At 40.2% G+C, this 24,623-nt stretch overlaps 1 protein-coding gene across 1 annotated transcript in view; it reads right to left on the bottom strand.

Moving 5' to 3' along the window:
• Positions 1 to 3,222: 3,222 nt before the first annotated feature.
• alcama (activated leukocyte cell adhesion molecule a) overlaps positions 3,223 to 24,623 on the bottom strand; it is an 80,850-nt gene continuing 59,449 nt past the window's right edge. Inside the window, exons 5-15 of the mRNA XM_069677084.1 lie at positions 23,207 to 23,294; positions 21,786 to 21,956; positions 14,470 to 14,594; positions 13,519 to 13,651; positions 11,530 to 11,642; positions 9,357 to 9,480; positions 7,097 to 7,218; positions 5,961 to 6,090; positions 4,774 to 4,800; positions 3,971 to 4,085; positions 3,223 to 3,602 (exon numbers count right to left, since the gene is read on the bottom strand). Coding sequence (XP_069533185.1) covers positions 3,518 to 3,602; positions 3,971 to 4,085; positions 4,774 to 4,800; positions 5,961 to 6,090; positions 7,097 to 7,218; positions 9,357 to 9,480; positions 11,530 to 11,642; positions 13,519 to 13,651; positions 14,470 to 14,594; positions 21,786 to 21,956; positions 23,207 to 23,294 — 1,233 coding nt within the window. The 3' untranslated portion in view covers positions 3,223 to 3,517. The remainder of the gene's footprint in view (positions 3,603 to 3,970; positions 4,086 to 4,773; positions 4,801 to 5,960; positions 6,091 to 7,096; positions 7,219 to 9,356; positions 9,481 to 11,529; positions 11,643 to 13,518; positions 13,652 to 14,469; positions 14,595 to 21,785; positions 21,957 to 23,206; positions 23,295 to 24,623) is intronic.

The raw sequence follows: 24,623 nt of genomic DNA, 5'->3' as shown, positions 1-24,623 counted from the left end.
ACTATGGCCTTTTCTCCTTACCCTCTTTGGTTTCATGCTTACCTGATTCCTTGAAAGGAACAAATGGCATGAGAAAACAACATTCATGTCATAAGTTTTGCTACCATCCAACAGTATGATTAGAACCGTGTAATTGTAACTTACACATTTTCAAAAATAAGAGAGAATGAATGAATTTCTTTTCTACACTAAGAAAAAAAAGCATTCAAAAGAAAATAACAAAATCTACACAACACGTTCCATGTGACCTAATGACACAGGAAGGTTTTAAATACTCACATTTACATTTGACTATTGGCATTAGTCATTATCAACTAGCGTTCATTTATATGAATGAGGTGAAATGTTGATGCTTCTTCTGTCCTAAGTCAAAAATATGTTCAGCAAAGTTTCATGTTATAAACTAAGCCATTTTATCCATTGTAAACTTTGACCTGTCTTATCAATGTTTACTCTTTGTTTGGGCATTGGGATAATGGCATTGGACAAGGCACCAGATGAATCGCTGCAAAAAGATGTCAATCCAGAGAGCCATCATCTTTACACACCTAGTATGCAAGTATAAACAACTGTCTTCAATCAGGGTCATCCTTCACAAACAGTCATGAAAACAGATACTATAAAGCCTATATTTCTGTAATGTAACTTTTCAATCATTCAAAACCTTTTAAAACACTTTATGCCTTTCACACACGCTAAAAAAAGGATTGTCTTTCAAGTTGCAGTATCGCCATCCAGGTAGGTTGCACTCAAATAAATACATAAAAAAACAAAAAGAAACAAAAAAAAACATATATTCCGACCTGGCATCAGTTAATGTTTTAAAACATTTAACAGAAAAAAATCTGGAAAGGTTGGTACAGGAACAGTTGGAGCAGAGAAATGAAGACAAGAAGACGACATGTAGTGTGTTAACTAAATCATAGCATGAACTTAGGAAGCCTTATGGTAGAACATAATGCTTTTGCATTTCTAAGTTGTTCCACTTTCCCAATAACTTCTTGCCTTTAATAAAACATTTCTTTGCAAAATAAAGAAATAAAAAAGTCTCACTTGATACTAACAAAAAGTAATTCACAAGAATACCTAAAAAAGGTTTTGTGTCATAATGGTCCATGTGCAGATGTCAAATTAACATACACACATGCCCTTTAGAACATTTAGAACATTAGAACTAGTACTGGGACTGTTGATGGTTTCCATTAAGTGGATATTAAGAAAGTCCATTTGCCAGTGTTTTTAAACCTGAGAACATATGCCAGGAGGATAAGATATGTTGACGTTATCTTGGGAAAAGGAAAGTATGAGGACAGCAGTGGAAGTAAAAACTTTTCTCAGGCTCAGCCAGGGCAGATATATGAACATGGTTTGTTTTACAGGCCCTAAGATTGTACAACTAATTGACATTATTTGAACAACAAACAAACCCAAAACATTTTAAAGGAAAAATTTAGTTGCGAAAAACCTCTACCATAAAGCCTTAAAGAATTCTCAAAGAATTCAAACAGGACGTATTCACCGGGAACAAAAAAATCAAACAAACCAACAGAATTACACGAGGCAACCTCAGTGCAGACTTCAAACAGTGAGGTGGGACAGCAGGCTGTGGGCAGGGCTTGGTTCTTCTTATGTGGAGCCTGATGAAGTGCGTCAGCAGCCAACAGGTATGTTGCTTCTATTCACAATTACATCAGAGAAATACAATTGTTAGCAAATATTTCCGTCATGCAAAATTTTATTATATAGACAAACATAAATCAACATTCAACTTACAGTGTCATTCCATATTCTTATATTGTAGATCATATTTCCTTAGATTTGTCCTTCAGTAAAATATGACATCCTTGTGCTTACTAAAGTAACACTTGAGATCTGGGAAGATGATGACATCACTACCAGGATAACTCTGTCACAGTCAAAAACTGCAGGGGCCAGATCCAAATTGGTGTACAAAACCAACGGGAGAGACCATCTCTAACACACAAGCTTGTATTTGGTAGCTGATAGCATGCTAACTTACTTCCAGTGTCAAAGCTAAAATACTGATATTTAACAGGCATAATGTTTACCATGTTCAATATCTTATTTAGCGCATTTGCAGGCTAAAATGTTAAAGTGGTTGATTGAAAGACTTACATTACTATGCCTGGCATCCTGCTATTGGCTAAAATTGGTTCACCTAACACACACTATATGTCTGAAGTGTAAAGTACAGACGGGGAAAACAATTGTGGAGAAGAATGTGACAAAAACCGGAAACAATGTAACTAGCCAATTTCAAGATTGTGTGATTTGTATGCAGTCTAAACAGATGTATATATGTATATATATATATATATATGCCAATTTAGTAACAGACACATTCAAGTATTATTCAAGGATTGGTTGTCAATTACTTTTGAGTGAATTTAGATTCTTCCCTCATCATCACTTAATTCCCTGTTGTTGTTGTTTCATTTCATCAGCTTTTGCTTGCTGTAATTATTTCTCCAGCTCAAAATGGACATTAGGGATCCCTTCATTATAAGCCTTCACTGAAGTCATGCAGAATTCACAGTGCCTTTGTGCCAAAAACAGTCTTGAGTTATTATGAAGTTATTGGCAGTCTGAGTAGATAAAAAGACAGTGGATTTTGTCCCTCATCATTTACATTGAAACTCATTACAAAGCAATCTTTTAAAGGCCAGGAGGACTGATTTTAGCAAGCAAGATCTGCTTCATGATTCATATAACCATGACTATTAAAACAAAGGACTAAAAACCTGTGAACCTTTGATGATTGCAGCTGATGGTTCAAAGGTATGCATGATAATTTAAAGAAAAGGGCACTATAAGAAGCTTAGTTTTGGACTTAAACGAAACTGTCATTGTCTGTTAAATGTACTAATTGAACTACACTGAACAAAAATATAAACGCAACACTTTTGTTTTTATTCACATTTTTCATGAGCTGAACTCAAAGATCTAAGACTTTTTCTATGTACACAAAAGGCCTATTTCTCTCAAATATTGTTCACAAATGTGTCTAAATCTGTGTTAGTGAGCACTTCTCCTTTGCAGAGATAATCCATCCACCTCACAGGTGTGGCATATCAAGATGCTGATTAGACAGCATGATTATTGCACAGGTGTGCCTTAGGCTGGCCACAATAAAAGGCCACTCTAAAATGTGCACCACTTTTAAGTGATTGAGACTATGAAGCAGAAACAGGTGTTGGGACATTCATGTAGATTTCTGTCTTTGCTTTGGTCATGAATCTACAGTGTTATGCATCTGGCCTCTGGAGTGAAATTATGTGGCTTGTCTCAAGCTTATAAAAAAAGCTCTGTTGTTCGGATTGATAGCCAAACCTACGAAAATAAGACTCCAGGAAGGTACTAAGATGTCCAAATTAAACTATTGTAAATTTGCACATGAAACAAACAGTGATTTGATGTGACTCACTGTACATACTACATGTACATAAAGGTGCCTATTCTTACCTCTTTCATCCCATGTAGCACAGCTTGAATGGCTTTAAACAGGGTGATTGTTCTCATCTAATTTCTTGCTCTCCTCAGGTGTTCCCAACTCCTTCTCACCAGTCTTCCAGCTTCCTTGTCTGCAGTTAATACAGAAAAGACAAAGCGTGATGCACTTCTGCTACAGAGAAACCTTCTCACCCTGAACTGACACTCATTGAGTAACTGAATAATTAATACTCCAAACTCACTTATAAAGTATAAATTCTGATTTTTTTCTTCTTTTTAGAAAGATTTGTCAGGATGACGTCTTCATGGGTCTACAAAGACTCTAGGACCTGAGAACCAACCGTACCCCCGTGCAAGTTCGGGTTCACATAAAAATTCCTTTCGGACCAGTGAGGACCTGGTGTCAGGTAGCTGAAGCACCGCGTCTCACGCAGAGACTCATATGTACTGTAAAACAAATGAAATGCAAAATACAGATATGCACACAAGTTTTCTGTACCTTGAATTCTTCATGTAGAGCCAGTAGATGAGTCCCACCACAGCAGCAGCTATGAGAAGTCCGGCAACGATGCCCACTATGAGCTTTGCTTGGTCCCCTGACTCCTCCTGAGACTCTGAAAACAGACAACAGCACTCACAAATTAGCTTTTTTACAGAGCAAACACAGGCACAAAAATCATAACCATGTGTACTGATGCAGTCACATGTTTGACATTAAAATCAGTTATCGATTTGCATCAGTGAATCTTTACACCCCTACCTGTTACCCACATGTGTTTACATCAGCTACATTGAGTTACTGAATTATCATCTTTGAAATATGCTGGATAAAACAAGAGGTGTTTAATTACTAACAAAACCTATGCTTTAAATACAAAATAGCAGGGGTGCTGGTTTAGCTCAGTTGGTAGAGCAGGCGCCCCATATACAGAGGCTACAGTCCTCGTTGCACTGATCGCAGGTTCAACTTCTGGTCCGCCGATCATTTGGTGCATGTCGTCCCCCACTCTCTCCTCCTAACATTTCCTGTCTATCTTCAGCTGTCCTATCAATTAAAGGCAAAAAATCTTAAAAAAAAAAAAATACAAAATAGCAGCCCATAATCTATAATCTATAATCTATGTCTACATGTAATTAAAATGATGGCCTTCTCCAGACGAGAAAGCATCATTAATATAAACAGACCAATATTCATCACTTCACCTAGGAGGATCCTCCATGATTACACTAAGTTCAATTTCCAATGACCAGTTTCATATTTTTGAGGAAAATCTTATATATGCAAAGAAAATACAATCTTACCTTTCTCCTCTTTTCTTTCCTGAAAAACTGAAATCAAACATAAAAAATTAGAACCAAACAAAAAGTGATTAAAAGTGTATGCAGCCTCAAAATCATGCAATCAAAAGGTTTGCTGAGTATGCCTCACAACATTTGAAAGAATACAACAATGCATTCTTAAAGCAACTGTGCCTCTCCTTTCATCCGATTGGACAATGAGAAAAAACACCCCGTCTTTTCTGCGTTTTTTCAACTCGAGGCGCTCAGAGCGTTTCCTTAAAAACATGAGGCGCACAGAGTGAAAAAAAACGCGAGAATCAGAATCAGGTTTATTGCCAAGTAGGTTTACACATACAAGGAATTTGTTTTGGTGGTTTTGGTGCAGAACAATTAACATAGAACTAGGATAAAAATAAGTAAAAGACTTAAATAGAATAAGATAAAAAAAAGGCAAAATAGGCCCTCTGCAACGCAAAAGCAGCACGCAAAAAGCGCCCCTCTCATTGAAAACTATGACAAAAAAGCCGCCCCCAGCTGCTAAAACGCGTTCTGTCTGATCGGGCCCTCAGTCGACTAAGGGTATACATTCTACAACAGTTTGTTTACAGTTTACCACCAAAAAACATCAACACGTAGACATGGCAAGGAAAGGTTCTAATCAGTGAGCATCCATTCAGATAAAAACGTAATCCTTAATGCTTCCTGCCTGTTTGCAGGCTGTCTCTCCGATTTCCCTTGATCTTTACTTCCCTTTATAATTACAAAAAGTACAAAAAAGCAATTATAGTATAGTCTCTTATGACAGAGAAGTATGTTTTTTATGGCAATTTATCCTACAGAATAAAAAAAAAAAAGAAAAGAATAACAAGCAATGGGATACTTTCTTCATTGGTGTAACGCTGCATAGAATAGCAGTGTGATGAGCAAAGAAATCAATACTTTTTCCCCATGTTCAACCACAATGTGAGAATACTGCCAATCACTATTAATTGTTTTTACTGCGAAAATGGTCAGTCGATTTAAAGCTAACTATGCCTTACTAGCCTAGTAGGCCTAATATATTAACTCAAAACACAAAATGCAATGTCATAGCAAAGATGTGTTTGTTCTCCACCATGCATCAGCATCATTGCACCTAATTTCCCATAATTAAAGAGATACATTTAAAACAAAGCCGAACGACCAAGATGCTGACAGGCATTTCTTACCTGAGGAAACATTGATGGTCATGAAATCTTCTCCCAGCTTGTTGGTGACACTGCAGGTGACAGTCAGGTTCACCCCTGGGATCACAGTGATTTTATGGGTGGCCTTGCCGCTGATGTAGGAGCTTTCCTCCTGGACGTACAACAAAAAACACACAGGAATAATGGACTTAAAGAAGCAATGTTGGGCTAAAACCTGCTAAGCACATGGAGCAACCTCATGCATACACACTATAGACTTTTCCATTCTTAGGGATGTTTTGTACTTTGTCTGACAGGTGAGGAATGGGTGAAAGGGTGGTAAGAAAGATAATGTGAAGAAAATACTGCAGCAGTCATCGTCACACAGTGAAGCTGAACTCAATTTGCAAAAGTGAACACAGAACATCCTGCTCCATGCCAGCAAACCTGAATCCAACAGAAAAAAACGTTGCCTCTTTCAGTGATGTTGCTAGGTACGTGTTCTGCGTCTTCAAATCTGAAAGGATGCAGTAAACTCACTATCCATGAGTCCCAGGGATGCACCTTATCTTTCCCCTACAGACCAATACATTGTGAACAACAAACTTGTGTTGAAATATCAGTATTATAGTAGTATCAGAAACCTTGCTGTCAAAGCGTTGCTGTTTCAACCTTCTGCGCATCTGTTCTCATTCACAGAGAGCAGAGTGCAGAGCAGAGAGACAGACGCAGAGCAGATAGACAGACAGAGAGCAGAGAAGAGAGACAGACAGACGGCGTAATAATTTATTTTGTTGCAACAGAAACACTTTTTTACTTGAATTTTGTATGTCATGCAAACCTCACAGTAACTTTTCCGATTTGGAATTTTCTTCTTTAATTTTTGAATATTGAAAATTTTGAATATGTCAATTATAACCAGATCATACCATACCAAAGATTTTATTAGGGACCCATTCGATTTCCCAGGCACCCACTCAAATCACAAGCCCTTGGTTCGGGGGACCCACTACATTAATAACAATATCAATATCACTGCTCTTTGTTAGAGTATTAGCTGCTAACGTTCAACGTAGTAACATAAGAGTAACATAAGATACAAGAGTAACATAACATAAGAGTAACATAAGATACTACATATACAAATAAGCACTTAAACACTCATGTTTGGCTCTTACATTTGTGCCATTGACACTCCACTGGAAACTGGGTTCCGGTACTCCCTCGGCCTCACAGGTCAAAACTTTGTATTTGGCATCACCGGCACGGTGTTTGGTCAGGCTGGTGATCACAGGCTTTCCTGATGGGAATTACAAATTATTCATTCTTTATCAGAATCAGGTTTATTGCCAAGTAGGTTTACACATACAAGGAATTTGTTTTGGTGGTTTTGGTGCAGAACAGTTAACACAGAACTATTATTGGCCAAGTGTGTGAACAAATGGAATTAGAGATAGAAATAGAGCAGCAAACGCATATCTGTGTTGGACTGTGAGCTAAGCTACCAGTTACTCCACATTAATTTAAGCTTCACTACACTGAACACGGCAAAGGTAGCTTGCTACTTTTAAGCTATTCTCATTTACGATGCTACTATAATGCAAGTCGCAACCTCCGATAGTGAAAAATGAAGTCAATGCAGAAGTGCAAAAGACTGCAGTTACTCGAGTGGCCACTTAAGGCTGGCTCCAGAAAACAAGAAATAACATTACAGCAGGTGGGAAAATGCCAATTTTTATGTTATGTTTACAGCCTGGTACAAAAAACTGTTTAATTATAAATACCTAATTTTATTGTTCAAGATAACTGTACGGGGGGTGATTTTTTTTTATTACACACCCGTTTTAATTATATTAAGCCTTAAATCATAGGGCCGGTTCACTTGAGTGACACGTGGATCCTGCTGGCTGTCTGCTAGACGTCACAGACACACAGTCACTGAACTTAACTTCACCTGTTTGTGTTGTTGGAGCCTTTTGGGGATTTTTTCATTCAAAGTTTGGACAAATAATCTGTCTTTCTGTGGGATTTATAGAACTTTATGGCCGTGCAAGAAGTCTGAGCTCCAGCTTTTCGGTAAGTTAAATGCTAATGTTATTGTATTTTTAGCACTAAGTAGCAGGTGTACTGTGCTCGCTTTAGCTGCTTGTGAGCCTGTTCAGTGTTTATCAAACATTTATTTAATCGTCGGCCAGTAAATAGGAGTCAGGAGTTGCTGGCTTTTCCCCGGAGAGATTACAGCGGACCGTAGTGATGAGAAGATCGGTTATTTTACGTTTCCCGTTACGTGTCGGCCCGCCACTCTCTCACCGGGTGAGCGAGCAGCGATTCCGCTACTTCTTTAGTCTGATAACTAAACACATGCAGTCAGTCACCGTTACAAACAGAATCTCCTCCTGGCAAAGTCAAACTAGTTCATTCATTATTTATATAGTCTATGGCTTGTAACTGCTAGCTATGCTGAGGAGCATATAGCCTAGCTTCATAGTCGTAGCTGGCTGATTCATGCGGCCTGCCCATAGAGCTCAGCCATAGGCTGTAGTCGGTACTCGGTCGCGCTCTGCCTCTTTGCCCGTCTCTGGATTAGCCGGCTCTGGCATTTCCAATATGGCGACCCCCAGCGCTGGCGTAATTCGGGCTCCAAAACGCTTCTTCAGAAACCAATGGGTTATGTCACAGAGACTACGTCCATTATTTATACAGTCTATGCTATAAGGGCATTTAAGGGACTGATCTTAACTAAAAGCTATAGCTACATATAGGGAAATATTTTTTTACCAAAGAAAGAAACTTAACTGTATTGCCTTATGATAGTGTAAGTTGAACAACCAGCTCAATTTATCCCACAGCATTTGGCTCACTTTGTCACACAGCCACCATTTTTTTTGGAAAAAAAACTTTGCCATTCAGGTTAACCTTTGTCTAAATAATTTATATGGTTTTTAAAGTTTGTGACGTTTGTAGGTGAGCTGTCCCCAGCAGAGACGTCACAGGCATCTGCTAAAGGATTAAACAGTGATGTCACCGTCTTACGGAAGTACCGTTGTTCGCTACACGTACACGTCTGTGCATGTGGTAAAGTCATGTACTAATCCTTAACAGTTAAACTTCAGACCACAGCAGAGAGCTCCGTGCATTGCAACTTTGGGGTAGGGGGAAAGTAAGTTGCATGGATGCTACTGCACTACTTAATAAATAAAAGAGAGAAGCTATAAAAAGCTAATTGATTGATTTGAAAAAGTGACACTACACCAAGCTACTCTTCGTAGCTAAATGTAGTTAACTACTAACGCTGCTATTTGTAGCGCCGTTACTGCCTAACACTGTCTATGATGCAAAGACATTATTTTGTTACAGTCTTAATTAAGTTTGGAACATTTTCAGTGTTCAGCTAATGTGTAATCATGCGTTGACTACAACACACAGATACTTACTCACCTTCTACCACCAGTTCAAAGCTTTGACGACGTGAGAGGCTGCCCATGGAAACCTCACATATGTAGACTCCTGCATCAGCATAGGTCAACTTGCTGAACTCCGGCTCCTTCACTGCCTTTCCATTCTGAAAACAAGTCACAGCATTAGTCTGGGTCCGTGTAACACTCATCAGTTCAATTTTCCATATAAAAAATAAAAAATTGGAAAATTCAATTAAATTTTCTAAAATTGTGTTTGTTGTTTGTCAGATCAATGTATAATTAAGATTTTGCAGTTGTTTTTCAAATTTTTTATTTGTGGAATTTTTTCGAAAGGTCGGAAAGGTGGTATTTGGGGGGCGGGACTAAACACCCGACTTAACTTGTCTGATTGGCTGGAGGCCATTTGTCTCGCCTATCATTACGCCTTCTTTCAAGGATTACATCCAGTCATTGCCACGCATGTGTAGCTAACGTTAGCCTTTTTATGCAGTAACGGCTGGTGCTGATAGAGTCTCTTTTTTTTGTATGTATGTATGTATGTATGTCCTTCTGTTTAGATCAACCAAATCAACTTGTGACCATAATTTGAGTGCATAAAGATGATTTTTGTATTTAAAGTTTCCAACACATGTAACTGTCCGTTTCACACAGAATTGTCTAAGAAAAATGTTTTTTTCAGATAAATTGTCTGTTATCAGCCGACTCTAAAAGTTGCCACTTAACATGGTCAGTTGTTAAACCGACACACCAGCCCTGGTTACATCACAAAGCGGCTGGTGCAGCAGAAACATTTAGACATGTGTAGCACCAATTTCTCCTGACTCACAGTATACATTTACAAGGGCCAGGAAGGGGAGTTCTCAGCTAATCAACTTTACACTGACAATCTAAGGTTCCGATCAGACCGAGCACATTTTAGCAGTTGGGGCTGTTTTCAATGAGAGGGAAGTTCTTTGCGAGCTGCTTTTGCGTTGCTGAGCGCCTCGCATTTTTTCTGCTCTGTGCGCCTCACATTGAAAAAACTTCAACTCAAGCAGAAAAGCACCCGACATAATTGCCGTTTTTTCTCACTGTCCAATTGAATGAATGGAGAAGCGGGCCTTCTGTGGTCATCATCCAGACGAAGCTCTTGGGCCAGCTGGTGGTACTCGATGTGATCTTTCTTCTTTCTGAGGGTCTCATGAACCCACACGGATCTGTTTTCTGTGCAGTGGCTGCATCTGCAAGTGTTTCTGAAGCATGGACACATTGCATGTAGAGTCCAGTCAAAGAAAAGTAAGCCAGGACTGATGGTGAATGCTATTTATTCAGTTTCTTCATCCAACTCTTATGAGTTGCCCTGCCCCCATTAAAACTTTTCTGTATAGCCCCGCCCCCTCAGGCAGCCTGTCACACCAAAAGAAATAAAACCTTTGCGATTTTCTATTTTTCAATATTCACGCAAAAGGATAATTGAAAAATGGACTTCAAAATTGTAATTGTACATTGATCTGTAGAACAAAAAACACAATTTAAGAAAACTGAATTCAATTTTTCAATTTACAATTGTTTTGTGTTACTTTAACTTAAATTGAAATGCAACAGTAATTTCAAATGCAGGATGTCAGTTCGATATTCCTGTTCAGGGTCACAGCAATGTTATTTTCATAACCGAGTGTGATAAGGGCACCGTTAACTATTCTTCAGTATTTCCTAATTTGTTTTAATATCACAATATACAGTATATCCTACTTGTGCTGCTAAATGACACTACACTAAAAAGCACATTATCTTTGTTTTTCTTATTTTTTAATAAACAAAACTGATATGATATTTCAACAACATCTTAAAAGTATTTTAATCTTTGGCTGTGGATAAGCCTTTGAGCAATAGTGTTCCTTCAACAATACTAATAAAATTAACCCTGCTATGTACGTGCATGTGTGTTTTCTTTATGTGTTTTTAGGTTTGGCTCCCTGTTAGATGCACTGATTAGAATAAATGGTTTGACACTACCTTCTGGGCTCTGAAGGTGAGCGATGATAAAGAAATCATCAGGGTCAAACCACCATATTATTGCTCAAAGTAAGTTTTTGCAATCAGGTTTTATTTCTGGCGAAAGAGAATGTAACAGGGAGTTAAGAGTCTTCAATTTCTTTCGATAGTTTAATGTCACTTCTCTCTGATCATTGACTCAACCCCAACACTATTACCTTTGTCCATGACACTTTAGCATCATCTGAAGCAGTCTTCTCCATCTTCACAGACAAGGTCTCCCCTACTGCCTTCACAATGTTACCAGTGGGACTAAGACTCAGATCCAGGTCTGAGAAAACAAGACACAAAGAGGATGGTTTGGCACACCATGATAATGGTACTCAAGACTATTTTCAATACATTCAATTATTCAATTTCAAAAGGCAAATATGAGCTACTCACTGAAACACATTATTAAAATAATTCTTGTCGTGATTTAAGGGAATTAGTATTGAACCATCATTGTTCAGTTTATATACAGTATACACTGTATAGATGTGTATATATGTGTGTATATAGGACGAGTTTCAAATTATGCAGGTTAAACGATAGCTGAAGAATGAAGTGCCATCATGAATGGAATTGGCAAAGGCATAAAGGACAGTGTCATCAGCATAAAGATAGAATGAAATTGTATAATGAGGTGGTAATGTAATTTATATAAATATTAAATAACACTGGTCCAAGAACTGAACCTTGAGGTACACCCTTTAAAGGACATTACCTATCTCAACGCACTGCAACCAGTCAGGGAGATAATTTTGAAACCACTTGCAACTATTGTTATCATAACCTAATTTATTAAGTTGGTGTAGAAGCAGAGAGTGGTCAAATGTGTCAAAGGCCTTAGACAAATCAACAAAAATCGCTGAACAGTGTTTTTTATTATCTAATGCTGAGACAATGTCATTAATGACTAGTGAGGTTGCAGAAATAGTGTTATGCTCAGGCCTGAACCAAGACTTAAATTGAGTTAGTATGGAATGAGTGAATAAAAAGGATTTCAACTGTTCATTGACAAGAGACTCAAGTATTTTAGCCGGACATGATAGTTTCGAAATTGAACAATAATCATTTTAATCAGAATTGCAAGGCAGTCTTCCAGACTGTACGAATGATGCCAGAAGTAATGCTGAGATTGAAAATCTGAGTGTAAGGCATCAGTTACTGTCCTAGTGGAAACAGGAGTTAGGCTAAAGGACTGGTTTACTCCAGCACTTGGCACAGGGGACGATGGCCTTTGTTCTTCCGAGAAACCTTTATCGATTATACCAAGGCTTTCAAATAGATGACCAGATGAAGCAAATGTAGGAGTATCAGTTATCTGATGTAGGCCATTTAAAACATAGCTAGGTAGAGTATTGTTACGTTTCTTGGAGATAGATTTGACTATTTTCCAGAACTTAGTGGGGTTGTAGGAAGAACTGGTAAAGGACTGTAGATAATAGTCAGATTTGGCTTTTCTAACAGCAGCAGTGCACTTATTTCTTATTTGTCTAAACTACCTTTCTTTTCCCAGTCACAAACTCAATTTAACACTTGGCAGCTGAAATGAAAACACTTCTGTTTAAGACTTATGAAATGCACTGAAGCTGCAATACAGCACCTAGAGGAGGGAAACTGTGTCAAACTTGTTAAAGTCATGACAAGGCACATTTCAAGTGACAGCTCAGAAACTGGGAACGAGGGAGTAATTACTTTAGGGAATACTGGTAGATGGTAGGAGGGAAGAACAGCTTATCAGTTAGCTCCTTACCCACCCAAACCTTTTGTCACTTTATTCACTCCATGTCAGAAATCTCAAAATAGTTATCCTCTCTTTTCCTGGCCCTCTATGCTCTTCCTCCCTGCCTGACTCTCAAAGTTTAAATTCAATTAGGAATTTTCAATCAAGGTAAACAAAGTGTGATGGAGTTCTCATGAAGCTGCTTTTTTTTTGCTCATGGTTAAGGTTGAGCAAGGGACGGCAGTGGGAGGTCTGTTAAAGGGGATTTCCCTGCTGGTTTTGGTCCGGCATGCTAAGGATGATGCTGAAGGCGGCATAAGAGCCGAAATGCATTCATCCGTGACCCACATTTAAAGTCAGTTTTACTTGATCCTGTGAGTGCCGGAGCTTTTTGTTTTCCCGGCTTGCTTAAGGCTCTGAAAATGTCATGAGTACTTACAGCTAACAATAATACTTTGGACCGCCTCAATTTTCTCATTGTGAGCCAAGGAGCATTTGTATTCTCCCGCAGTCTCTCTGCTGATAGCAGTCAAAGTGTAGGTGTCGGAATTTTCCACCAGCTTTTTCTGGCCCTGTTAAAAAGAGAAAAGGGGTAAGAGAGTCATGCCAATAATATCTTGCAAAATGTCTTTGTATACATTAAGTAAAACTGGAAGTTTGAACTAGCAACCAACACAGCAGCCCACCACTATCACACATTTTATGACTCTGATTGGTTGTAGCATCCAGAAACATTTTGGTATACACTCTGTGATAATGCCCCTTGGAATTTGGATCTTAACTGAAATTGGAAATTGGATATCAATTGGATATCAACTGTTCCAGAATAATTTGCATTTGCAACTGGCCTGGTCTTATTGGGTTATAATGGTGTGTCAAATTATTGCTTTTGTTTCTTGCCTTTTACATTTGTCTATTCGTTGATATTGTAAATGGAACTTCTTTTATAAAAGGATACTTTCAGCATTTGTCTGACAGTAGTCTTATTATCATTTCCTTTGAATTCTTCAGTTATGGCTAAATACATTCTTGACTTTGCCTTTGACCTTTGACCATCAAATACTCGCAAGGTATTTTTTTAAACTTAGTGGCTTAGTGCCAAATATGAAAAAACATTCACTCCAGGTGTTGCTATAGAGTGTGACTGGTACTTTGACCTTTGAACATCAGAATCTGATCAGTTAATCCTTTTGTTAAATTAGATATATTTGGCAACTTTGAAGCTTTAAAGCATTCCTGAGATATCTTGTTAACAAGAATGGGAATAGACAACCTGAAAACATAAGGCCTCAGATCACTGCCGATGCCAAGCTGGGGGCATAAACATGTATTTGAAATGTATGGTGTGTTAACTGGTCATGAGTGGCTCTGTTTGAGGTCTCTGACTGACCTTAATGTAGAAGAGGAAGGAATTGGGTGGAGGGTTGCCGTCAGCATGACACTTCAACGTCACGTTATCTCCTTCTACTATGGGCCCCTTGGACATTATTTGGAGGCTAACCTTCTCAGATGGATCTGCAAAGTTCAGAGGGCAATTAAAGGAAAAAAGAAACAAATACAATAGAGCAAGTACGACCTACCTTTCTATATAATAATGATCTATATAACCATCAAACAGTACAGATATACACAAAAATCAAATCTTCCATTGTATTTCAAGAGGTGAACCGATCAGTCTCTGATCCGTTTGGCATGTCGAACACTTACACATGAATGAACTCGTAAAAATAAGTTGTAGCTTCCACCACCAACTTGTTCACTCTTTCAAAGTTTGGGAAGGTGATCAGTTCCACAAAGAGTGCATTGGATGGAATTCCCTGTTGGATATCCCCTAACTCTCAAATTCTGAACGATCCTTAAGCTAAATGCAGCAGAGAGCTCAGAAAGGACATTATTCAAAGCTGCCCATTATGTGAGAGCCAGAGCCTTGTAAACTGCTTCCCATCACGTCCTCATTTTCTCACTTCCTTACCAAATCCTCACATTTTACTAATTAACTAAATGTTATTAAGTTTACATCTCTGTGTTTTTATTTTTTTTCCAATTTATTCGTTTAACTTCATGTTTACAAGCTGTTGAACATCACATCAGTATATATCCCTCTATATCATTACATCATTATACATCCACACAGGGCCTGGTTAAGTTCCAGGTTTCTGCCTTTTATAAACCTTGTCATGGTGGGAACTGTTGAGTCTCGGTAAATGATATAATAGAGTGTAAGTGAAAAGTCTAATTAATAATTATAGTATATTATATACAAACTGCTATACCTACATGTCTTGAAGCACATCTTGTTATCATGATTTCATTATAACATAATTGATGTTGTCATTACCCACCATAAAGCATAGAGTCCCCCACATCTATGGTTTTCTAATAAAAGAGCAGGTTATTTATGGATGAAGATGCAGAGAAGACTTTTTTTTTTTTTAAGTTATGAAAAATCGGTGTGGTAGCTTTTGAGTATAACTTTTAAACTCGTTTGACTTAATTATTATGACACATAATTAAACATAATTTTCTTCAGTAAATGGTAGATGAGATGCCAGACAAGTGAATTTCCCTTTGGGGATCAATTAAGTTATTGTTATTGTTAATTATTAAAATAGGAGGAGTGTTCTGTTCCCGTTACATGTTATATACGGCTGGTATGTTAACGTAATTAAACAGACAGCCAAAAAACAGCAAAACTTAAAATGTTTCTTAGCTAGCATAAAAATTTTACAGTGTGATTTCAACACAGCTAGCAAAAAGTTCTAGTGATAGCCATCAACAGAATTGCACTAAGCATATGCTAACAAGTATTGTAGTGTCACATAATTGTAAATTAGCATCATGACAAACCCAGAAATAATTACTGCTAATTCAAATCTGCACATCAAAAAACTAACACTATGCATAGATAGTAACCTAAGTCGCTCATTCATATAAATCAAGATATAAAACAACCAAAAAACTTACAGCCATTGCTTTCGTAGATGTGAGAAAGGCAAAAGACACAGGAGAAGCTTTCATGGAGCACAAGTCTGAACTTAAGTTTCACTTTCACATTTGCAACAGGGCTTACAACGTCCTGTATTATTTCAAAATAAAAGTCACTCAACAAGCAATATAAATCTAAGGTATTTTTACTTACTTAAATCAGAGAGCAGAACATTCCCCGTCTGGCATAGATCAATGCCACTAATATGTAACATCTGTGTCGTCTTGAGTCTTCCCTTGGGTTTTCTCCTTTTTTGATTAATCCTTTTCCAGGAGAACGATGACGTCAGAGATGGGCCGCAGGTAAGTCTTTGAAGTACCCTCAGATGATGTCTTCACTTCCACTTTGCGAGCCTTACCATCACCACTTGGAAAGGTTGACGTTACCAGAGCCATAGGCCACTCGTTCCTTGAAGCTTGACTCTGTTTCAACAGCACAATGTCTCCGAGTTGCAGGTTGCGTTGAGTCCTTTGCCACTTGCGTCTCGCATGAAGAGTGCTGATATACTCATTTTTCCAGCGGCCCCAGAATTCGTTCGCAAGCGCTTGCACTTGTCTCCACTGACATTTGAGAAGAACTTTACAAGTGAAGTTTCCTGGTGGAGCAGACAGCCCTGGCTTTTGGGTCAAGAGCATGGCAGGGGAAAGCAGGATTGGTGAGGAGGGATCCGATGAGATAGGTACCAGCAGCCCTGCATTGATTATTGCCGATACCTCTGCCATCAAAGTACAAAGCACCTCATGCGTCAAATGAGTATTTTTATTCAGCAATGGCATGGAGTCCAAGATTCTGCGGGTTACTCCAATCATACGCTCCCATGCTCCGCCCATGTGGGACGCGTGTGGGGGAACTCCCATGTGCAGCCGTTGCTATGGAGATACTGCAAGCATTCGGGTTTGCTTTTAATCAGGACGTCCCATACCTAGACCCAAACTGGCGGCAACAAAGTTGGTTCCCCTGTCCGAACGGAGCTGCTGTGCTGGGCCTCTAACTGCAAAGAACCTTTGCAGTGCATTGATGCAGCTGGCAGTATCCATAGATTCTATAACTTCGATGTGTACTCCCCTAGTACTCATACATGTGAACAGAATGGCCCACCGTTTGCTGTTCACCTCCGCGAGTCCGTCTAGTGACCACTGTCCACGGTCCAAATACGTCCAGCCCCACATAAGTGAAGGGTGGAGATGTATTGAGCCGTTCTTGAGGGAGGTCAGCCATCTTCTGTATTTCTAGCTTCCCTCTGAGCTCCGCCAGATTATGCACTGATGGAGGATGGAACTAACTAGCCTCTTGCCAGTAACAATCCACAGTCCAGCTGACCAAAAGGCCCCTTCTGTGAACTGCCGCCCCTGGTGTTTCACTTCTGTGTGATAGTGTTTCACAAGCAGTCTGGTTACATGGATTTGCTTTGAGAGGATGATTGGGATTTTTACTTCTGATTCAAGGGAAGCATGTCTGAGGCGTCCTCTGACCCTCAGCGGACCATCACTGATATAGGGGTCAAGGTTCAAGATGGAACTCGAACTGGAGTCTTCTCCATTTTTCTGAAGAGCAACATACTCGTCTGGATATGCATCTCTTTGGACGGACTCAAGGATGATCCTCTTGGCAGCTGCTAGTTCTTCAGGAGTACGGGGCCTGCTGCATCGATGCCATCCTTTACATGTGTGTTGTGATGCATCCGTGGAGCCTGACCTGTGGGAGTGTACCTGGTGAACCAAGAAGGAAATGGCTCTCAGTAAAGAGCTCCATGTGGAAAAGCGGTGGAAACGTTGAGAGGTAAGTCCGCTGGCTTCCATGTGGGTAGCAAGAGCAGTCACTTGTGGTTTAACTTCCACATCCATTCAGGATCTATCAGTTCAAAGCGCTCATGCACTTCAGGCTCTTGAGGCTTGTAAAGGAAGTCAGGACCCTTGAACCATATAGTATCCATGAGCTGCGACGCAGGTACAGACCTGGTGGCCAAATCGGCTGGGTTTTGTTCTGACGGGACATAGTGCCACTGCTTGGGGGAAGTCGTCTGGCGTATACGGTGCACCCGATTATGTACATACACAAGGAAACGTTTTGATTCATTACATATGTACCCAAGAACCACCTTGCTGTCACAAAAGAATTTCACTGCATCTGGTTTGTGGTCCAGTTCATCTAAGATGATCTCTGCTATTTCAACTTCCAGAACCGCTTTGCACAGTTCCAGACGGGGGATTGTGGGCTCTGGCTGTGGTGAGAGTTTTGCTTTTCCAAGCACAAGGCCAACTTCACAATGACCCTCATCATTGACAGTTCGTAGGTAGGCTACTTCCCCTACGGCCCAGTTGGAGGCATCAGAAAAGAGACACAGCTCTGTGTACACAGATCTTGAAAGCGACATTGGTGCATAGCAGCAGGGTACTTGGAGTCTGCTCAGCTCCTGGAGTGATGCTTTCCATGCTTCCCATTTTCCCATTTTGTCATCAGGAAGAGGGGCATCCCATTCCTGAACCCCATTGGACAGCTCTCCCAACAACAACCTGCCTCTTATTGTCACTGGCGCTGCCCCAAGGGGGACGAGGCGACCTGAATGGCGAAGGAGCTACTCAATTGTTGTTTTCATCCTGATGGACTTCTTTCTCCATAATATTTAGAAAGATCCTATCCTCAAAAGACATAGCACACTTGTTGTCATTTCTTGTATGTTCAAACACTGTCAGCCCGAGCTGGTCTTCAGCTGGCATAGGCTTTGATGAGTGTGTGAGTTGACCACACCCGCCGTAGCTTGGTTTTTCTGCTGTTATGGCAAGGTGTGAGAAGAGATGGTCGTCCATTTTGTAGGATATGGGTTCTGAAGACACTTAGATTCGGCTTGTGAGCGTTGTCGATGCACCCATCACCCACAATTACCCAGACTAAGTCCAGACGCTGAGCAAAGGGTGCATCATGGGGCCCATTGACTTGCTGTCTCACCTTATGCACTCGTATCACGTCCCTCCCCAGCAGGATCATCATCTGAGCTTGTTTTGTTTTTGTTTTTTGTTTTTTGCTTCTTTTTTGCTATTTTAATCTGTTATTCACTTTGTATGTCTTTCTCTATGATTTTAAATTGCAGAATTGTTTGTTTTTATTGACATATTCAAAATAAACATGACTAAACAAGACTAAGCTAAAGCTTCAGAATCCAGTTTAGGAATGTAAGGAGCAATTTGTTCAAGGTGAGCATGTGAGAGGGCAATCTCTGGTGTTGGTATTTCAGATTTATTTGTCATAATGTCATTGCACTCTATGACAGTTGGGAGATCCATGCGCACACCTCCATTCACCGCTTCAATTTGAAGACCCACTGCTTTCCTTCCAGTCATCTCCGTTGTGCCTGCACATGTCTTCATCACATATGGCGACAGGCTGCCTTCAACCCCAAACAGGTGGAAGAATTCCGAGCGGGCCAGCGAGCGGTTGCTCTGATCGTCCAATATGGCGTACATCTTGATGGAGCGTCCTGGTTGGCCCTTAGGGAAGACCTGCACCAAACACACTTTTGAACAGGACAGGGCAAGGTTGCCTTTACCACAGACCTTGGTGCATCGTGACATCACCTCAAGAGGAGTGCTACCTTGTGGTTCTGTATCTGGTTCTGGTATGGGCAATGAAGAAGGAGGCTGGGAAGTGTCAGAATGCATTGCCGAGCAGTGTCTTTCACTTAAGCACTCAGTACATTTTATCGACACTTGACAATCTTTAGCCATGTGATTTGGAGAGCAGCACTTAAAGCACCGTTTGTGTTCTTTCAGGATGTTTTTCCGTTCTTGCAATGTTTTCATTCTGAAGGCTCCACATTTAACCAGAGGATGAGTTTTCTTGTGAACAGGGCAATATCGATCAAGATCACTGTACTTGCTCTCAGTCTCTGCTGTACTTTAGGGACCTGTGTAAGCAGTTGCAGAAACATTTGTCTTACTCACAGATACAGCAGTCTTGAAACCACTGTATTTTGATGGTGTCCTCTGGCCTTTGCTGCAAGACTGGCTGCTGCTTGACAAGAAAATGCTTGGATCATTCCTGGCCTTAGCCTGTTCGTGGACAAAGTCGACGAAAAACGAAAACAGGGGAAAGGTTACTCTGTGTACTTCTTTGTACCGGGAACCGGTAAGAAGCCATTTATCCTGTAAGCCTGAAGGCAATTTCTCCACTATAGGCTTTATTCCCACGAGGAGTATCAAGGTAGGCGAGGCCAGGGAGATATCCTTCAATTTTAGCTGCAAACAGCTCCATGAGAAGATCACTGAGTTCCCTCAGTTTCGTGTTGTCTTTAGCAGACATACAAGGGAAGCTACCCAGTCTTTTAAATAGAGCATCTTCTACTATTTCTGGTGTAGCATAGCATTCTCGAAGTCTGTCCCAGGACAGATTGAGAGCAGCTTGGGGGTCGGTGACATGAACAGCACGGATTCTTTTTGACATGGTCAGATGACACTTTTAACGAGCCACTTTACCAATAGATCCAACTCTTCGCTATATGTGAGCCCCAAGCCCTGTATTACATTGAGGAATGAGGACTGCCATGCTTAAAAGTTTTCTGGTGTGTCATCAAACTTTGAGAGACCAGTAGTCACCAACTCTCTGCGTACCAGGAACTTAGCAAAGTCGATCATAGGTAGGTAGTTGGCATGAGGAGGAGGACTCTGATCATACTGTCTAAGGGCTATCTGGAGGGCCCGACATTATGTTATCCGTTGCCCTGGTGCTTTCCTTCACTGTGGGTGTGAGGACGTTCGCTGGCCTTGTCTCTGTGACCATAGGTGATGTCTGAGGCATAGGATTGTTCTCACACTGTAAGATTTCGTTCTGCAGTGTGGAAGCATTAACTGGAAGCTGTGTTTGCTGTCTTTTATTCTCTGTTGAACCACTTGGGATGGAACGCTGCTTCTTACACTTTGTGAGTCATTGTATTCCATAGCTGCAGCTGCTTCTAACACCTCTGCTTTCGCCTGCGCTGTAGCTGCTTCCTTTTCAATCTCCAAGGCTTCTAAGTCTTTTTCTAGATCTAGCCTAGCTCTCTCCTTTTTAAATTCCAACTGTTTTTTAGTATAGGCCATCATGGTGCGTGCAGCTTCAGCTGAGGCCCTGGCTTTAGCGGCTGCCTCAGAGACAGAAGACTTAGAAGAAGCTGTACGTTTAGAGGCAGCTCAGAACAAGGAGTAATACATTTGGGTGCAGCTATCATTCCATTCTGTAGCTCAGAGACAATACGGGTTGCCAGTCAATTGGAAATTTGGTGGTTCAATGCCCTGCTCCTCCTGTCTTCATGTTGAGGTATCCTTGGGTAAGATACTGAACCAAATTGCTCCCAAGGGCATGGCCTACTGAGTGTGACTGTGTATGAATGATTGTGACCTTGCATGGTACTTGATTGTTGTATGAATGTGTGTGTCAAAGGGTAAATGCTGAGATGTAGTATAAAATGCCTTTAGTGGTCAGAAGACTAGAAAGCTGCTATATAAGTGCACTGCATTTACCATCTAAAACCACTTGGTGCAGTCCTTTATTACATAAAAACAAAAGCAATCCGACTGTATAGCGCTGAAAAAGAGCAGCATGAGTTATCAGTCATTAAACCATCAGAACTAATTGTTAAAGGTGAAACTCTACCTAATACCTCTCTTGACAACCTACAGTATATGGGCAGCAAAACATAGGGAGATATACATTTCTTAAGCCTGCTGGAGAGGCTGTATTGCACTCACAGTGAATGGGGAAGGGTTCCAGTTTAGTTTCCTCAACGGTCAGCTTATGTATAAACTTGCAGGCAAAGACCGCACCAATGTCCTCCTTGGTGGCTGCATACTGGAGGGTGGAGGAGGAGGTGGACAGGCCTGTGGCTGGATCAAGCTTCATGCTGGGGGTTATCACAACAGCTTCAAAGGAAGGGATGGACAGGCAGATGACAGAAACACACACATGGACAAAAGTACACAATATAGTTAGCACTGCATGTGAAGCATCAGCTGCAGGTTAAACAGTGTATTAGATGCGTAACGAGATGGGCTAACTCTATTAATTGAATATGGATCCCTCAATGCTGTGTTACCGGCCTGAGCCTGTACCTTTAACTTATACTCTTAAAGTTTAAGATGGGTAATGGAGGCTGTGTTGTCGTGTTCCCATGAGAGTACGCGTGGTCTCCAGTCTCCTGTATGTACGGCAATAAAGTGACCAGTTTCGGCAAATATACTCCGTCTCTCCAACTGTTTTACTGGCCGAATTAAACCGGACTGCTAGTTACCAAGAATTAACGAGCCAAGTAGTGGTCCCATACTATGGCTACGGACAACGGAGCTAAAGAACGTAACAGCCGGTCACAAAAGTCTTGCATTCTAAGGGCGGGTTCACACCAGTGGCTTGACTGTGCTTTTTGAAGTGGAAGCTGGCTTGACCGCAGTCTTGTATAGCCAGATTGAACTGAACCTTGGAGCGTTTGTCCCCTCGGTGCAGTGCGTTTAGGTGGTGTGAATGCTGGAACGAAACTCTGGTGTGGACCAAACAACCGTCCGGTTGGTCCTCTAGAAAAGACGGGTCTCAGTCCCTCTCGGTCAGTGTGCTCTCTTGCTTTGAAATTCTGACCAATCAGAGAGCAGTTTCCTCGCACATCAAAACTTTTGGTCCGCTGATAAAAGCTGCCGTGTGAACACAAACCAAATTCGAGGAAAATTCAACATTGTAACAATCGGGTCTTTGATTTGATCAAACTAGCGGACCTTAGGTGTGAATGGGCCCTTAGTTCTCTATTTAGAACAATTGTGTGATTGTCTTTGTTTTAAAGTTTAACTTTATTAAACTAACTTCAAACTGTTTTACAAACTGTTTGCATCTACTGTCTGACGAAAGAGTTTGTCCAATGTAACTGAACGTCAAGATGCAGTATCATGTGAATCCATCCTTTCTTTAGCAGTAAAGATAATGAATTATGTATCTGTATTGTCTTGTTTAAGCTAAATATAAAAACATATGAGATTTTAATATCGCTTCGCTCCTATCATTGAATTCATCTGGCTCCACCAACACAACTTTAAAACTTGCTGGGCCCTTGGAGGATCTCTGTTCGACAGCATCCTGAGTGCTGTGAATGTTGGATAGTTTGTGTGTGTCAGCAAATATGATGAATTACCTTTCCCATCAGCTACCAAGGGCTTTTCATTCTTTATCCATGTGATTTCAGCAGCAGGGTTTGCCTCTGATACAACACATGTTCCCACCTGAAAAAAACAACAGAAACATAACAGACAAATATATTTAATTTAATTTGGTTTCATCGGTTATCACTGTAAGTATGGCAGTGGTGCAGGTAATTATTTATGGTAATATGAAACTGGTTGTTTATGCCATTCCACTGTGTAGGAAACATAAAAAAATCACCATACAACACAAAATACCTGATTTTAGCAGATTCACTCTAAAACAAATATCAATAAATCATGTGTTTCTCTGTCCTAGAGTTTTGTAGAGTTGTATCTGCTTTCCAAAATTTAAAAGAGAATGATGGATGTAGGCCATAAATGACAAACAACTGTCTCATTCAGGAATAAACTGATTTCTGTGTTCATAAGCATGTTGTCTCCCTCCCTCATTGCTACATCTCAGTGCTGAAGGTCAGAGATTTGCTCTGTGTTAACCAGATAAGGAGTTTGTGATGAGAACATTCTTTTCCCAAAGCACTTGGCTTCATCTCTGTTTTGTGCCCTTAAGTGAACGTGACTGACTACACACATATTTTGAGACTTTACTCAGGTAATACAATAGTTGTACAGAAGTAAAAGCAACCATCTGTTTGTTTTTTCACAAAAACAGTTACCTCCTAATACATTTTTCAGATTTTGCTCTCTTTAAAAAGATCCAGAATCAATGAATTGGCAAGATACAAATGTTTAACTTCTTGACATGAGATGTCTCTGACTTGACATTTGTTGTCAAAGCACAATAAACCTTTTTTTCAGTCTAAGGGAATGAAAAAAAAACACTGATTAAGGAAATGGAGTAGTTAAAGTAAATACAATGACATTAAAAAAGGAGGTCTGGCGGTAAACAGATTATGATTATAACAAGTATATTTATAAATGTGTGTGATATATCAATGTCCTACTCTTTTTTCTGCCTCAGTGTGAGGACTAATTTCTCCCTTTCTGTCAGACTTCAAAAGTTTGGAAAGAAAATATTCTCTTTAATGATGTAGTTTTGACTTTCAGTTCGAAAGTAAGAAATTCTGTCTCTACAGCTTCGTCATCCCAGTGATGGCCTGCCATTCACTATATAGTCTGCATGTCAATGCTCAGTCAATGTTTCTACCTGGTTCTAATCAGTCACAGTGGTCAGGTAGTCTGGCATAGTATACTATCTGTTTAGGGCTCTGTGATGTAAGAAGGTAAAAGGTCACCCAACCTCGGGACGAGTGAGGTTAGGGGACTCAGACAAGGGCTTTATAATGGTAACATGCAAAGGCTCCTTAATGGGAGAGATCTTTTAGCTAAGAAGTAAAGAATGTTGGTCTTGTGGGCCTTGTCCTAATTGTTCTTTGGCAGTGGCTGCTT

Source organism: Semicossyphus pulcher, unplaced genomic scaffold (assembly GCF_022749685.1).
Source record: "Semicossyphus pulcher isolate SPU_LCO1_2020_fin unplaced genomic scaffold, fSemPul1.0.p SCAF_10, whole genome shotgun sequence".
Classification (NCBI taxonomy): domain Eukaryota; kingdom Metazoa; phylum Chordata; class Actinopteri; order Labriformes; family Labridae; genus Semicossyphus; species Semicossyphus pulcher.
The sequence above is the reverse complement of the archived record's forward strand: the minus strand, read 5'-3'. Positions and strand labels throughout refer to the sequence as shown.